The following is a 14,807-nucleotide window of genomic DNA, read 5'->3' as shown; positions in this document are numbered from 1 at the left end:
GTTGGTTCTAGTGTGCACTGAAGGAGACCCACAGGATACTCTGGTAGTGTATTGTAGGTCAAAAGTAGTGCCCTATAAAGGGAACAGGGTCCCATTTGGAACGGAGCCATAGTGTAAGGTGTAGTGTGTTGTAGTATGCTGATAGGTGTGCATGTAAATAAGTCAGGGGGGGATGTCTGCTCATCCCTCAGGGAGCTGTAAATGATGGAGGGAGAGAAAAAAGGACAGAGACGGGAAGAGCGAGTGGGGAGGGGAGACAGAGGGGAGATGAATGGGTAGAGGGAGATGTGGAGGCTGGGGGGGGGGGCAGATAAGGGATGAGATGGAGAGAGGGGAAGACGGAGGTAGAACGAGTGAGATGGAAACGGTGGTGGAAAAAAATTTGGGGCTGGCAGAGAGGAGGCTGGTGGCGGAGAGGGTAGAGGTGGAATAGAGGGGTAGAGAGAGGGACGTGGAGCGCGACGGAGAGGTGGTTTCAGAAGCGCACCACTCTGGGTGCTGGGAGCTGGTTTGCATTACATGAGGCTGAATTCCTCCGAGATGACACTCATCTGCAGGCACTTTACCCAGCGGCCTGAGTCAGCACTTCTCCACGTGATGAGATTACTGGTTCCATTGAAAGGGAGTTTAAAGGAACAGGCTAAGATCTCACACTACATTCTTTCCCCGGGTGTGTGTCCTTTCTCCTAACTCCCCCTCTCTCTTCTGCTTCTCTCTCGCTCCACACTGCGCCATGCTTGACTCGATGACTCAAGTGTGAAGTGTGTGTGTGGGTGTCTGTCAGTCTGTGCGCGAGTGTGTGTGTGTGTGTGTGTGTGTGTGTGTGTGTGTGTGTGTGTGTGTGTGTGTGTGTGTGTGTGTGTGTGTGTGTGTGTGTGTGTGTGTGTGTGTGTGTGTGTGTGTGTGTGTGTGTGTGTGTGTGTGTGTGTGTGTGTGTACACTAGCCCATCCATATAAAACTAGCTTCACCTTGAAGGCGTTCAGATAGGACACCTAGACAGATGAGCGCAGAGCGGCTGTCTGTTACCTGCTGCTCGTGTCTTACTGTGCACACACTCACGCACACCAATACGCGCGCGCACACACACACACACACACACACACACACACAGACAGCCCCAGAGCAAACAGCTGCAGAGCTAGAGTGTGAGGGTTGGAATCCTCACCTTTCTCTCTCCCTAGGCCTGTGTGATATTTACTGTTCCAAACCTGGGACTCTAGGTCTCCCTCTCTCTCTTTTTACATTTTTCTTTCTGTCGTCCCTTCTCGCTGTCTCTCCTATTAAATAGTTGCACTGTGTGATTTCTATCTTTCTAGCCCCAGATTGGAGGTTGAAAGAATGTCCTGAAAAAAGAACAGGCCACAGATTCACAAAAACCTTCTTAAGAAGAAATCTCTTCTTAACTGCCATGTTTTCCTTAGCTATAGACTTAAGAAGAGAGTTAAGCAAAGTTGCTAATCCTCAAAAAAGTTATTGAAAATGTTCTTGTGCTATTTCTTATGTTTCTCCTTAAGCAACAAGTTAAGATGAAATCAGATTCTTGAAAATAAAGTTATTGCAAATGTTCTTAATTCCAAGACAGCTAAACCGTTGTCTTATACTGGACTCCCAAGTGGCGCAGCGGTGAAAGGCACTGCATCCCAGTGCAAGAAGCGTCACTCTCAGTCCCTGGTTCGAATCCAGGCTGTATCACATCCGGCCGTGATTGGGAGTCCCATTGGGCGGCGCACGATTGGCCCAGCTTCGTCTGGGTTTGGCCGGGGTAGGCCGTCATTGTAAATAAAAATGTGTTCTTAACTGACTTGCCTGGTTAAATAAAAAAATAAAAAATAAGGGCAGTGAGAGAAAAAGCTCATGAAAGCAATTTAACATGTTTAATTCACTCACAAAATTAATCTGAAAGTATCAATATTGATTATTTTAAACCCAAGAACATGTTTTAGAACAGTAATCTCCGTATGAATTATGCTAACATGATTGCCATTGCTAACTAGATAGCTAGCTAAAATGGTTGCCTAGCAACAAACATCTTAAGAAGATTTGTAAGAATACATTTCCAGAAGTTTGTAAGAAAATCATTCAAACTTAAGATATTGTTAAGGAATTGCACTTACGAATTGCACATTTTTTCATTAGAAGCTTCTTAAGTTTTTGCATAAGAAGTTTTTTGTGCATCTGGGCCCAGGCTTGTAACCACACAACAGAAGACCTGTAGTTCACACTCTCTGTGCCTGAAACAGGCGGGATGGCAGAAACACCCAGGTCTGTGTCTTTACAGTTTTATGTCTCATTCAGGGAGAGAAAGGGAGGGAGAGAGGCAGGGAAAGAGAGAGACGGAAGGGAGAAAGAGAGGGACATGGATTGAGTGAAAGAGAGAGGGCGAAGGATGGAGGGGAAGAGAGAATGACTGAAGTATGGTCTTTGTAATGCCTGCGGTGGAGCTCCTCACCGGTTTGTGTTCCGTCAGACCGCCCAATAAAAACAACGTAGCTTTTATTTGCCTCCCTCACGACGGACAGTGGGCACAGAGGGGTCTCTCCCTCTTTCTCTATCTCTGTGTGTGTGTACGTGCATGCCCATGTGTGTGTTTGCCCGTGTGTGAGGTCACTAGTGGCACACGGGGGGTCACAAAGGGCCATTTCTCCCCCCCTGTGCCCGCTCGGGCCCCACAACACATGGCTTTGCTCATCCCCGGCCGGGCATCTGGTGGGCATTCCTGTGGGCACTGGAACACACCACAGTGTAATGGTTAGAGTTATAGTGGAGCCCCGGGGCCCCGGGGCTCCAACCACCCCAGTCTAGCCTAGCAGAGCAACACATGTCCCCAATAACATCTTCCTCTGGTTCTACTAACAAGACACACACTGGTAGTCAATTGAACGTGTCCGTCTGCTACTTGTGTGTGTGTGTGTGTGTGTGTGTTTCTTGCTTTCACTCGTCATCTCTCGCTCTCTCGCCCCCCCCCCTCTCTTTCGTCCCCATCTTTTTCTCTCATTCTGTGCTTGTAGTACTGTGCCCTGACACAATGTATGAGTATCTGTATTCTAAATCACAGCTACCAGCATCAGTCCACTGTGTGGTAACACTACCCCGCTGTCCACACACACACACACACACACACACACACACACACACTGTCTGGTCTGCAAGAGCCCGTCTCCCCAGGACAGGGGGAAGAAGGGGGGGGGGGGGGGCGGGAGGGAAGTAGTGAAGGAGCGATGAGATGAAAAAGGAGTCCGGTGGGGGGGGGGGGGGGGGTTGAAAGTTACCAGTAGACAAGGATGGGGGGAGGGAGCTGCACTGCAGAGAGAGAGCGAGAGAGAGAGAAAGTGAGCGAGGCAGAAAGTCCTAGCGTCAGCAACTATTGATTAAAAAGTAACCTTCCAGTCTTCTCTGCCGCCGAGCAGCAGCGTGTGCGGGCCCGGCAGTAGAATTTCAACGAGTCACGAGCCGGCACACTCACAGGCCTGGGCGGGCAGGAAAAGAGCGGCTAGCAACGTGCAGGAGCACACACACTGACTCACACACAACGCACAGGACAGACACCACACACATTATATACACAACGCACAGGACAGACACCACACACATTATATACACAACGCACAGGACAGACACCACACACATTATATACACAACGCACAGGACAGACACCACACACATTATATACACAACGCACAGGACAGACACCACACACATTATACACACAACGCACAGGACAGACACCACACACATAATATACACAACGCACAGGACAGACACCACACACATTATATACACAACGCACAGGACAGACACCACACACATAATATACACAACGCACAGGACAGACACCACACACATTATATACACAACGCACAGGACAGACACCACACACATTATATACACAACGCACAGGACAGACACCACACACATTATATACACAACGCACAGGACAGACACCACACACATTATACACACAACGCACAGGACAGACACCACACACATAATATACACAACGCACAGGACAGACACCACACACATTATATACACAACGCACAGGACAGACACCACACACATAATATACACAACGCACAGGACAGACACCACACACATTATATACACAACGCACAGGACAGACACCACACACATTATATACACAACGCACAGGACAGACACCACACACATAATATACACAACGCACAGGACAGACACCACACACATTATATACACAACGCACAGGACAGACACCACACACATAATATACACAACGCACAGGACAGACACCACACACATTATATACACAACGCACAGGACAGACACCACACACATAATATACACAACGCACAGGACAGACACCACACACATTATATACACAACGCACAAGCACACACTCAAACAATACCTTCATTTGAAACACCAGGGCTTTGGTTTTAGCTTTGGGTCATTTCACCCCTCTAGTCCCATGACTTAGTTTGATGCTTCTTTCCGCTATCTGGAATACTTTATGTTCAAGATGATTTCATTCCTTGTGTTTTGAGTACAGGTGTAAGCCAACCAAAAAGGAGAGACCCTAGTCTGTTATTTGCTCATATTGTTTGCTTTCGTGCATTGAAACCAGCGGTGTAGACAAGGTTTGTTTCCATGGGTGCATTTGTATCAGAGTGCATGTGTGTGTGTGTGTGTGTGTGTGTGTGTGTGTGTGTGTGTGTGTGTGTGTGTGTGTGTTTTCACGTGTGTGTGTGTGTGTTTTCACGTGTGTGTGTGTGTGTGTGTGTGTGTGTGTGTGTGTGTGTGTGTGTGTGTGTGTGTGTGTGTGTGTGTGTGGGCTGAGCTCCCTCTGAATCAGTGGCACGATGTCTGCGGCAGCGTCTGGCTGCTCCAAATTCACGGAACAGTGACAAGGGAGAACACAGCAGGACAGGGGAGAAGGAGTGAGGAGAGAGAGAGAGAGAGAGAAAGAAAGAGGCAGAGTGAGGGAAGAGAGGGAGAAAGAGGCCGAGTGAGGGAAGAGAGGGAGAAAGAGCCGAGTGAGGGAAGAAAGAGGCCGAGTGAGGGAAGAAAGAGGCCGAGTGAGGGGAGAAAGAGGCCGAGTGAGGGGAGAGAGGGAGAAAGAGCCGAGTGAGGGAAGAGAGGGAGAAAGAGGCCGAGTGAGGGAAGAAAGAGGCCGAGTGAGGGGAGAAAGTGGCCGAGTGAGGGAACAGAGGGAGAACAAGGCCGAGTGAGGGGAGAACGAGGCCGAGTGAGGGAAGAGAGGGAGAAAGGGCCGAGTGAGGGAAGAGAGGGAGAAAGAGCCGAGTGAGGGAAGAGAGGGAGAAAGAGGCCGAGTGAGGGAAGAGAGGGAGAAAGAGGCCGAGTGAGGGAAGAGAGGGAGAAAGAGGCCGAGTGAGGGAAGAGAGGGAGAAAGAGGCCGAGTGAGGGAAGAGAGGGAGAAAGAGGCCGAGTGAGGGAAGAGAGGGAGAAAGAGGCCGACTGAGGGAAGAGAGGGAGAAAGAGGCCGAGTGAGGGAAGAGAGGGAGAAAGAGGCCGAGTGAGGGAAGAGAGGGAGAAAGCGGGATACACAGGGAGGTATCCATGGGCCGGGTCTTGCTAATGGTAGCTTGAACTTGGGGCAGGGAGGAGGAAAGTTGAGAAGAGGGGGAGGAGGGAAAGAGAGAGAGGAACGGAGGGAGAGGTGTCTGGGCGCTTGCTCACTGGAAACGTGAACAATGGAGGGAGCAATAAATATGGCATTTCACTGAAGGATGTGAACACCACCACTGCACACACTCAATTCAATTTAAGGGCTTTATTGGCATGGGGAATATATGTTTACATTGCCAAAGCAAGTGAAGTAGATCATAAACAAAAGTAGAGTAAACAATAAAACATTTCAAATGTCATATTATGTCTATATACAGTGTTGTGAGGATGTGCAAATAGTTGAAGTACAAAAGTGAAAATAAATATGGGTTGTATTTACAATGGTGTTTGTTCTTCACTGGTTACCATTTTCTTGTGGCAGCAGGTCACACATCTTGCTGCTGTGATGACACTGGTATTTCACCTAATAGATATGGGAGTTTATCAAAATTGGATTTGTTTTCGTGTTCTTTGTGGGTCTGTTTAATCTGAGGGAAATGTGTGTCTCTAATATGGTCATACATTTGGCAGGAGGTTATGTGCACACTGCCCACAAAATGGGCGGTGTGCACATAGCCTGTCTTCTCTTGAGAGTCAGGTCTGCCTTTGGCGACCTTTCTCAATAGCAAGGCTATGCTCACTGAGTCTGTACATAGTCAAAGATTTCCTTAATTTTGGGTCAGTCGCAGTGGTCAGGTATTCTGCCACTGTTTTATCTCTGTTTAGGGCCAAATAGCATTCTAGTTTGCTCTGTTTTCCAATTTGTCAAGTAATTATCTTTTTGTTTTCTCATGATTTCGTTGGGTCTAATTGTGTTGCTGTCCTGGGGCTCTGTGGGGTCTGTTTGTGTTTGTGAACAGAGCCCCAGGACCAGGTTGCTTAGGGGACTCTTCTCCACGTTCATCTCTCTGTAGGTGATGGCTTTGTTATGGAAGGTTTGGGAATCGCTTCCTTTTAGGTGGTTGTAGAATTTAACGGCTCTTTTCTGGATTTGGATAATTAGCGGGTATCGGCCTAATTCTGCTCTGCATGCATTATTTGGTGTTTTAAGTTGTACACAGAGGATATTTTTGCAGAATTCTGCATGCAGAGTCTCAATCTGGTGTTTGTCCCATTTTGTAAATTCGTGGTTGGTGAGCGGACCCCAGACCTCACAACCATAAAGGGCAATGGGTTCTATAACTCATTCAACAATTTTCTGTTCCTTTTGATGTGGTAGAAGGCCCTTCTTGCCTTGTCTCTCAGAACATTCACAGCTTTGTGGAAGTTACCTGTGGCGCTGATGTTTAGGCCGAGGTATGTATAGGTTTTTGTGTGCTCTAAGGCAACGGTGTCGAGATGATGAAATTTGTATTCATGGACCTTTTTTGGAACTCCCATTATTTTTGTATTACTAATATTTACTGTCAGGGCCCAGGTCTGACAGAATATGTGCAGAAGATCTAGGTGCAGGCCCTCCTTGGTTGGGGACAGAAGCACCAGATCATCAGCAAACAGTAGACATTTGATTTCAATTTCTAGTAGGGTGAGGCCGGGTGCTGCAGACTGTTCTAGTGCCCTCGCCAATTCGTTGATATATATATATATATATATATATATATAATATTTATATATATATATATATATAATATTTATATATATATATATATATATATATATATATATATATATAAGCCCCATATATATATATATATATGGGGCTTAAGCTGCATCCCTGTCTCACCCCCCGGCCCTGTGGAAAGATTTTTTTTTGGGGGGGGGGCAATTTTAACTGCACACTTGTTGTTTGTGTACATGGATTTTATAATGTTGTATGTTTTTCCCCCAACACCACTTTCCATCAATTTGTATAGCAGACCCTCATGCCAAATTGAGTCAAAGGCTTTTTTGAAATCAACAAAGCATGAGAAGACTTTACCTTTGTTTTGGTTTGTTTGTTAGTCAATTAAGGTGTGCAGGGTGAACATGTGGTCTGGCGTACGGTAATTTGGTAAAAAGCCAATTTGACATTTGTTCAGTACATTGTTTGCACTGAGAAAATGTACGAGTCGGCTGTTAATGATAAAGCAGTGGATTTTCCCAAGGTTGCTGTTGACGCATATCCCATAGTAGTTATTTGGGTCAAATTTGTCTCCACTTTTGTGGATTGGGGTGATCATTCCTTGGTTCCAAATATTGGGGAAGATGCCAGAGTTGAGGATGACGTTAAAGAGTTTAAGTTTAGCCAATTGGAATTTGTGGTCTGTATATTTTATCATTTCATTTAGGATACCATCAACCCCGTAGGTCCTTTTCGGTTGGAGGGTTTGTATTTTGTTCTGTAGTTCATTTGATGTAATTGGAGAACCCAGTGGGTGTTGCTATTTGATCATGTATGGCTGAATTTCATGGCTGAAATTGTTCAGAGAAGAAGGCACAATGTGACTGGCTGGCTGGAGAGTACAGGAACACCATGGCAACTAGGTACTAAGTAGAGAGAGAGAGAGAGAGAGAGAGAGAGCAACGACTCTTGAGAAAGAGGAACTGCGCGGGCTGACGTATCAGACTCGGACATAACAGTAGGACTTCCTGTCTGCTTAAATGAACTTCATCTGAAATGTGTACTCTTCTTCTCTCCCTCTGTCCTTCTGTTTTGCAGTGGTACCTGGGATAAGGACTCCAGACCCCCTCGCCGCCCGCTGGACAGATCGCTGGACCCCCTACTTTCTCCCCTGAGTGCGACCCGACCTGAACCGACCAACACCCCGCAAACGTGCCCCCGCGTCTGACAGAGAGAAGCCCAACACTCCTCCTCCCCCCAATCTGTCGCCGTCTCATCACCCCCAGCGCCTGAGAGACTAGAGCATCAGCATGGCTACAACAACACCCCCCCACCCCCCCCAGAAAACAAGAGGAGAGCTACTCACCGCTAGATACACTATATATCTATATAGCCCATATATATCCCCCATTCACATGGTTGGTTTATATGCCTATATTCATATATAGTACCAGTCACCTCAACTGTTTATTGGAAGAGAGTTAGCAGCCTATATATCCTGGGAAAGTGCACGTCGTCTTGTTCCTTTTCTTTCTTCTCGTCCACCCCACTTTGCCCCGGAGGGGACATGATCATGTGACTAAATCAAAGAGCTTCCCTATACCTTTCGTCGTCATAGCCGAACTTTGAAGAAGGTCCGGCGGGCGGGAAAGGCACAGAGAGCTATGCGTCCTGTGTACGTGTATGTGCCGAAACGAGGGGAAGATCAAAGCTCTTGTTTCCTCTCTGTCTTTGCCCCCTTTTTCTCTCTGGTTGTTTCCGGACTCTGTTGAGTTTGTTGGGGGTTATTGCCCCTGGTTGGGTGGCTCGCGGATGTGGAGGTTTTAGCTGGGTCGGATACCAACCAGTTAATACTTCTCACCCACCACCCCCCACCACCACCATCTCTCCACACCCCACCCTATCCCACACTCAACCCTGAGGAGGGACTCTCCCCCCACAGCCATGCCAAGAGTCTGAAGGCCTTCACCCGGCCACATGGCTTTTCCAGGGACATCTAGCATTGCAAATGGAACCCCATGCAGAGGAGAACAAGCTACCAACCACCACCCCGTGAACTCATAGGGCAGGGGGACGAGAGAGGGGACGGGGTATTGATGTTTAATATCGGTCAATCGGGTGACATATTGAAGCTGGTAAATAGGCTGCAACGAGAAGAGAAGTATTTCAACGAGAGGCTTGTGAGAAAATAACTTCTGTCTGGGAGGCTTGTTCATGTTTCATTTTTGTATAAAGGTAATTTCAGTTCTTTCCGATCACCCTACAAACTAACGGTCTGTACGATGCTATACAATGCAAAGGGCAGGTAGAAGGTCTGTAATTCTACAAACTGACTAGACGGGAGACATCCGTGACTTACGTGAACAGTGGAATATTGAATTGAGGAAAGTGCAATTTCGTTGGATAGCGGTTGGATAGTTAAATGTCTTTGTAAGATAGGTCGTTGAAACAATTGGTGAAAAGTATATATATTTTTCTTCCTAGTCCTTTCACACCTCCGGGACTCTAAAATATCGGGGTACAAAAAAAAACCGTCAATTAGAACGATAGCCTTGTGAGAAAATAAGGGGAGCTGTATTTTTTGTTTGTTCATCTTGTAAATTTGTTAGTATTGTAGAACGAAAAATCCCTTTAAGAAATATAATTTTAAAGCATCTCTTGCAGCTTTAGACTGCGATTCATATTTTTTTTTAAACGCAAAGTGATTAACTTATTTTAAGAAAGCACATGATTTTAAATAAAGAAGTAGCGGCTTAAATTTCTCATGAGGCAAAATCCGGAACAACTTTGTTGTAAAAATTATCTTATATGGGCGTCCAAGTTCTGGTTTGATTGGCTAGACCTTCTCTAAGCCTTGTCCAATCGGAAGCACTTATTCCTGCAGTTGGCTTATGGGCTGGGGGTGGAAGTTCAGTGAGAAAGAGAAAAAGCAGAGGGACCCTCTGTGAGCATTTGTGTTGCGAACACGTTGATATCTACATGAAGGCAAGATCGCAACCAGACGGCGAAGCTTTTCAGCCGCTTCGCATGCAAATGACCATTTTATTAAAGTTTTGTTTTGTTTTTGTTTCCTATACTATACATACTATATATATACACTCTTATGACCGACTCATCCACTGTCGATCAAAAAACGTATTAAAACTATTTAAAAAATCAAACAAAAAAAATCTGCATGTTCTAGTGTTAGTGACAAATTTTTACATAGATTATGTAGAGTTAGTGAATAAAGACACTATTGTAATCCCAACATCAGGCACTTGCCAATAGTCTATATTTGTTTGGCCCCTCGAGGCTTTTTTTTTACTGCTGTCCTTCACAATCAACCAGCTGAACGTCTTTAAGACTCTTATTCGCTTCTCATCATTTCTGAGTCGTTTTTCCTATTTCGTTCCCTCTTGAAATGATCAGTTCTCGTTTTTTCTTAAAGTATATATATTTTGTTTGTATGTTCTCAAATTGCACGAAACAATTGTTCCTCATCAATGTGCCTTGAGCGATGGTCTAGTCCCGAGTTGTTGCACAATGTTCCAATGTGGAGAGTTACATTTTTTTTTTAGCCCTTTTTGATTTATTTGTTTCATCCCCCACCTCCCATTGTGTAGGAGTGATCACAGTTGTAATACTGATAAGGAACATGAAATATAATGAAATTGCTGGTTATAATACGCAGTATTACATCTGCTATTTGAAGACCTCTCAGGCCCGTACAACAGTGCTTTTTCTCTCTATGATGCAACATCGAAGTGCTGTGTGAGTACAGGATCTGACATACTATCTCTGTCTTGTACTGCTGTTAAACTAGGCCAGAGTCAATCACCCTGATATGGCCCCATTTTTAGTCGTTCAGTGAGTAGGAATAGAGCTCGTAGCTTTGTATCTTGTAGATAGTTTAGTTAAACCCCAAGCAGCCCCCTACCTGTAAACCATTTTTTTTTTTGTGTTGAGAATACTAGTCTATTGATATTTATGGATGTTGCTGCAATTTCTAAATGGAAAGTACTTTTTGTTTTGGAGTCTTCCTGTTTTTTTTGTTCGTTTTTTTTGTTTTGTTGTTCTCCCAGAAGTGAATAATGAGAAAGATATATGCAATACCTGCTTGCACTCATGTAGACATACACTAGTCGTTTTTTTTTGATGATCTTTTTATTTTATTTTTTATAAAGTTAGCCTGCACTTGACTGGCTGCATGGTTGGGGGTCGGTCCATTTGGCAGACCCACTCATGGAGAACAAAGGTTTCGCAAAGCCTAGTCAGCCTCGCTCGGGTATTTTACTTTATTTGTATTCCACACGTACAAGATGACCGCAAAATATATTAGGGTTCTCCTTTTTGTATATTTCTGGTCACAAGCAAGCCTTTCAACAAGTCAAACTTCCTCTCCGTCACAAAATCCACATTTTCGACAGACTAAGAAATATGACGTCCAACAATAAAAGTCCCACTTTCTATATCCTTTACTTCAAACGGACTTCCAAGTTGCATATATATGAATTGTTTCTCTGTCTAATACATATATCATTTTAAAAACGACATTGTGAGTATTGGGAAACCTTTCCCAAGGTGTCCAACGTGATGGTTTAGTAGTAACACTTGCGTGGATTGTGTGTTTCATTTAGTAGGACAGTTTTGTTTTGTCTTTGTTCTTGCCTACCCTTTAGCGATGAGTTGGGCATTACTTTCTTAATTATCTGCACTAAAATATGAAATAAATGACAATAGTGAGAATTATTGAAAAACTGCTTCCAGGGCTTAAAAGAGCGAAGGGAGGGGAAAAAAAACAATTGCACGGACATTTTTGTCACAAAACCTTGTTGTGGACAGCCTAGCATCTAATCAGCAAGATTTGGCTGTGTGTAAAATACGACAAAATTGCGCCCTTTTTAAAGAAAGAAAGACTAAAAGCAATAGTTTGGGCAGACTGTTTTTGTTCCTGTGTCGTGTGTGTCATTTAGTTATGGGTACAGAAGTGGAGAAAAGATGTAGTGATGATGAGAAAGAGAGTAAAAAACGATGGAGCAGGCAGGGCCGAAAGGCCTGACTGTGGGAGACGTGGTGTTTGTATGTTGTATAGTTTTATTAATTACACTGATTTTAAAGCTGCCCTATTTTATAATGCAGGACTTTTGTAACATTAATTAAATGAGGAAAAAACTAGTGTTGTGAATTGTCTGATTGTTTGTATTAAGGCCACATTAATAGAACTGGTTTTGTTTGTTCCATGGGAACTGGATTTAAGTTGAAAACTTTCCTGTTTCCTTCTTCTTTTCTTTCCTTTTTGTATGTATTTAAGGACTTGTTCTTCTTTTGATGGTATAGCGTATTCCTATACTTAAAAAGTATAGGGTATTGAGGTGAAAAGCCCATTGTAAATGGATGTTACAGTATGCTGTATGTTGAAGGTTATTTGTTGCATCAGCGTTGATGAAGCTAAATCTAGGTAATTCTGAGGAAATTGGTAAGAAGAGTGTTTTTTTTTTTTTATGCATTTAAAAATTAGTTTAGGCAGAAGACAATGACATAGACAGCCAAAGGATGCCCCTATTATAAATGCATCTCGGCATCTTTTTTTGTGTTCACCATTCCATGCAGGAAAATAAACAGCTTGATATGCAACATGGTTCTTTTTCTTTTTCACATATTTCTTCTCCTGTCCCGCTCTCACCCACTTCCTCACCAAATGGTCCTCAGAAACCGTGGGTCCTCTCAAACCACTTCCCATTTACACACTCACGTGCGGTTCTTCATGGCATTTGCAAAACACAGACACAGTCAACATACACACGGCTCTTGCCTAGCTAGAGGTGAGTTGTTCATGTATTGTCCAACTTTTGTATAACTTTTCATCGAGGCTATGAACAGCCGATAGACAGGCACAACCTCATGGGAAGGTGCGTGGCATGACCTGTACATCACTTATCTGCAGTCAACCCCTGTAAAACATACTGGGGACCTCGAAAGGTTATGACACTGAGGCGCTTAACTGATCATCAAAATGTCATTCACATTTGTGCTAAAAGAGAACCTTTTTGAAAATCACATCCACAAATGGGAGTTTACAACATAACCCACAGGGGCCTCGAACACTACTGACATTTTCCGTTATACTACTTGGCTTCCCTCTCCTTGCGTTACCATATCCTAACCATTATCACACCATTCACCAGACCCACGGGCATTAACCACAAACATACACGCCTTTAACTCACTCAAGACGGCTTGGCGAAGAGGAGGTTTTCCTTTTACATACCCACATCTTATTTTGAGCTTCTTATTCTCAACATTTTGCCAAATACTCCTCTGGAGTGTCTCAAATCTAGTTAATGAAATATATAACTGGTCAATATCATCCAGTGCAGGGTGGAGGACCAGTACATGCCTGGCAATTGTCAACGGATGCACTCGATCTCTGTAACCATTTGACAGACCACCTTAAGCCACACCTGAATGGTAGGTCGATGTGTAAAGTGCCATACAGAGTCTTATTTGTTAGGACCACTAGCACTCTTTAAAAAGTATTCCCATATGAATATGCTGCTCAAGTTGGAGAAGTGGGGCAATCCAAGAGAAATAGAGGGGGACCAAACGGCTCATTTTGAACATCTGTCTAATCTGAGGCTACAAGAGGAGCGCTCACATCAGTCCACTCCCTCCCTTTCCATCCACTCACATCAGCCCCACTCCCTCCCTTTTCCATCCACTCACATCAGCCCCACTCCCTCCCTTTTCCATCCACTCACATCAGTCCACTCCCTCCCTTTTCCATCCACTCACATCAGTCCACTCCCTCCCTTTTCCATCCACTCACATCAGCCCACTCCCTGCCTTTTCATCCACTCACATCAGCCCACTCCCTCCCTTTTCATCCACTCACATCAGCCCACTCCCTCCCTTTTCATCCACTCACATCGTCCCACTCCCTCCCTTTTCATCCACTCACATCGGCCCACTCCCTGCCTTTTCATCCACTCACATCGGCCCACTCCCTCCCTTTTCATCCACTCACATCGGCCCACTCCCTCCCTTTTCATCCACTCACATCGCCCCACTCCCTCCCTTTTCATCCACTCACATCGCCCCACTCCCTCCCTTTCCATCCACTCACATCGCCCCACTCCCTCCCTTTTCCATCCACTCACATCGCCCACTCCCTCCCTTTTCCATCCACTCACATCAGCCCCACTCCCTCCCTTTTCATCCACTCACATCGTCCCACTCCCTCCCTTTTCCATCCACTCACATCGCCCCACTCCCTCCCTTTTCCATCCACTCACATCGCCCCACTCCCTCCCTTTCCATCCACTCACATCGCCCCACTCCGTCCCTTTTCCATCCACTCACATCGGCCCCACTCCCTCCCTTTCCATCCACTCACATCGGCCCCACTCCCTCCCTTTTCATCCACTCACATCGCCCCACTCCCTGCCTTTTCATCCACTCCCATCGGCCCACTCCCTCCCTTTTCATCCACTCACATCGCCCCACTCCCTCCCTTTTCATCCACTCACATCGCCCCACTCCCTCCCTTTTCATCCACTCACATCGCCCCACTCCCTCCCTTTTCATCCACTCACATCGTCCCACTCCCTCCCTTTTCATCCACTCACATCGCCCCACTCCCTCCCTTTTCCATCCACTCACATCGCCCCACTCCCTCCCTTTTCC

At 45.4% G+C, this 14,807-nt stretch overlaps 1 protein-coding gene across 13 annotated transcripts in view; it reads left to right on the top strand.

The window, feature by feature from the left end:
• Window positions 1-12,758, top strand: part of LOC106613561 (nuclear factor 1 A-type) — a 183,760-nt gene extending 171,002 nt beyond the window's left edge. For all 13 annotated transcript variants that reach the window (XM_082956730.1, XM_082956733.1, XM_082956729.1 and 10 more), the window contains one exon: window positions 8,241-12,758. In XM_082956730.1, the coding sequence (XP_082812856.1) occupies window positions 8,241-8,255 (15 nt within the window). In that variant the 3' untranslated portion in view covers window positions 8,256-12,758. The remainder of the gene's footprint in view (window positions 1-8,240) is intronic.
• The last annotated feature ends 2,049 nt before the right edge of the window (window positions 12,759-14,807 follow it).

The sequence above is a fragment of the Salmo salar genome, chromosome 10, assembly GCF_965601325.2.
Source record: "Salmo salar chromosome 10, fSalSal1, whole genome shotgun sequence".
Classification (NCBI taxonomy): domain Eukaryota; kingdom Metazoa; phylum Chordata; class Actinopteri; order Salmoniformes; family Salmonidae; genus Salmo; species Salmo salar.
The sequence above is the reverse complement of the archived record's forward strand: the minus strand, read 5'-3'. Positions and strand labels throughout refer to the sequence as shown.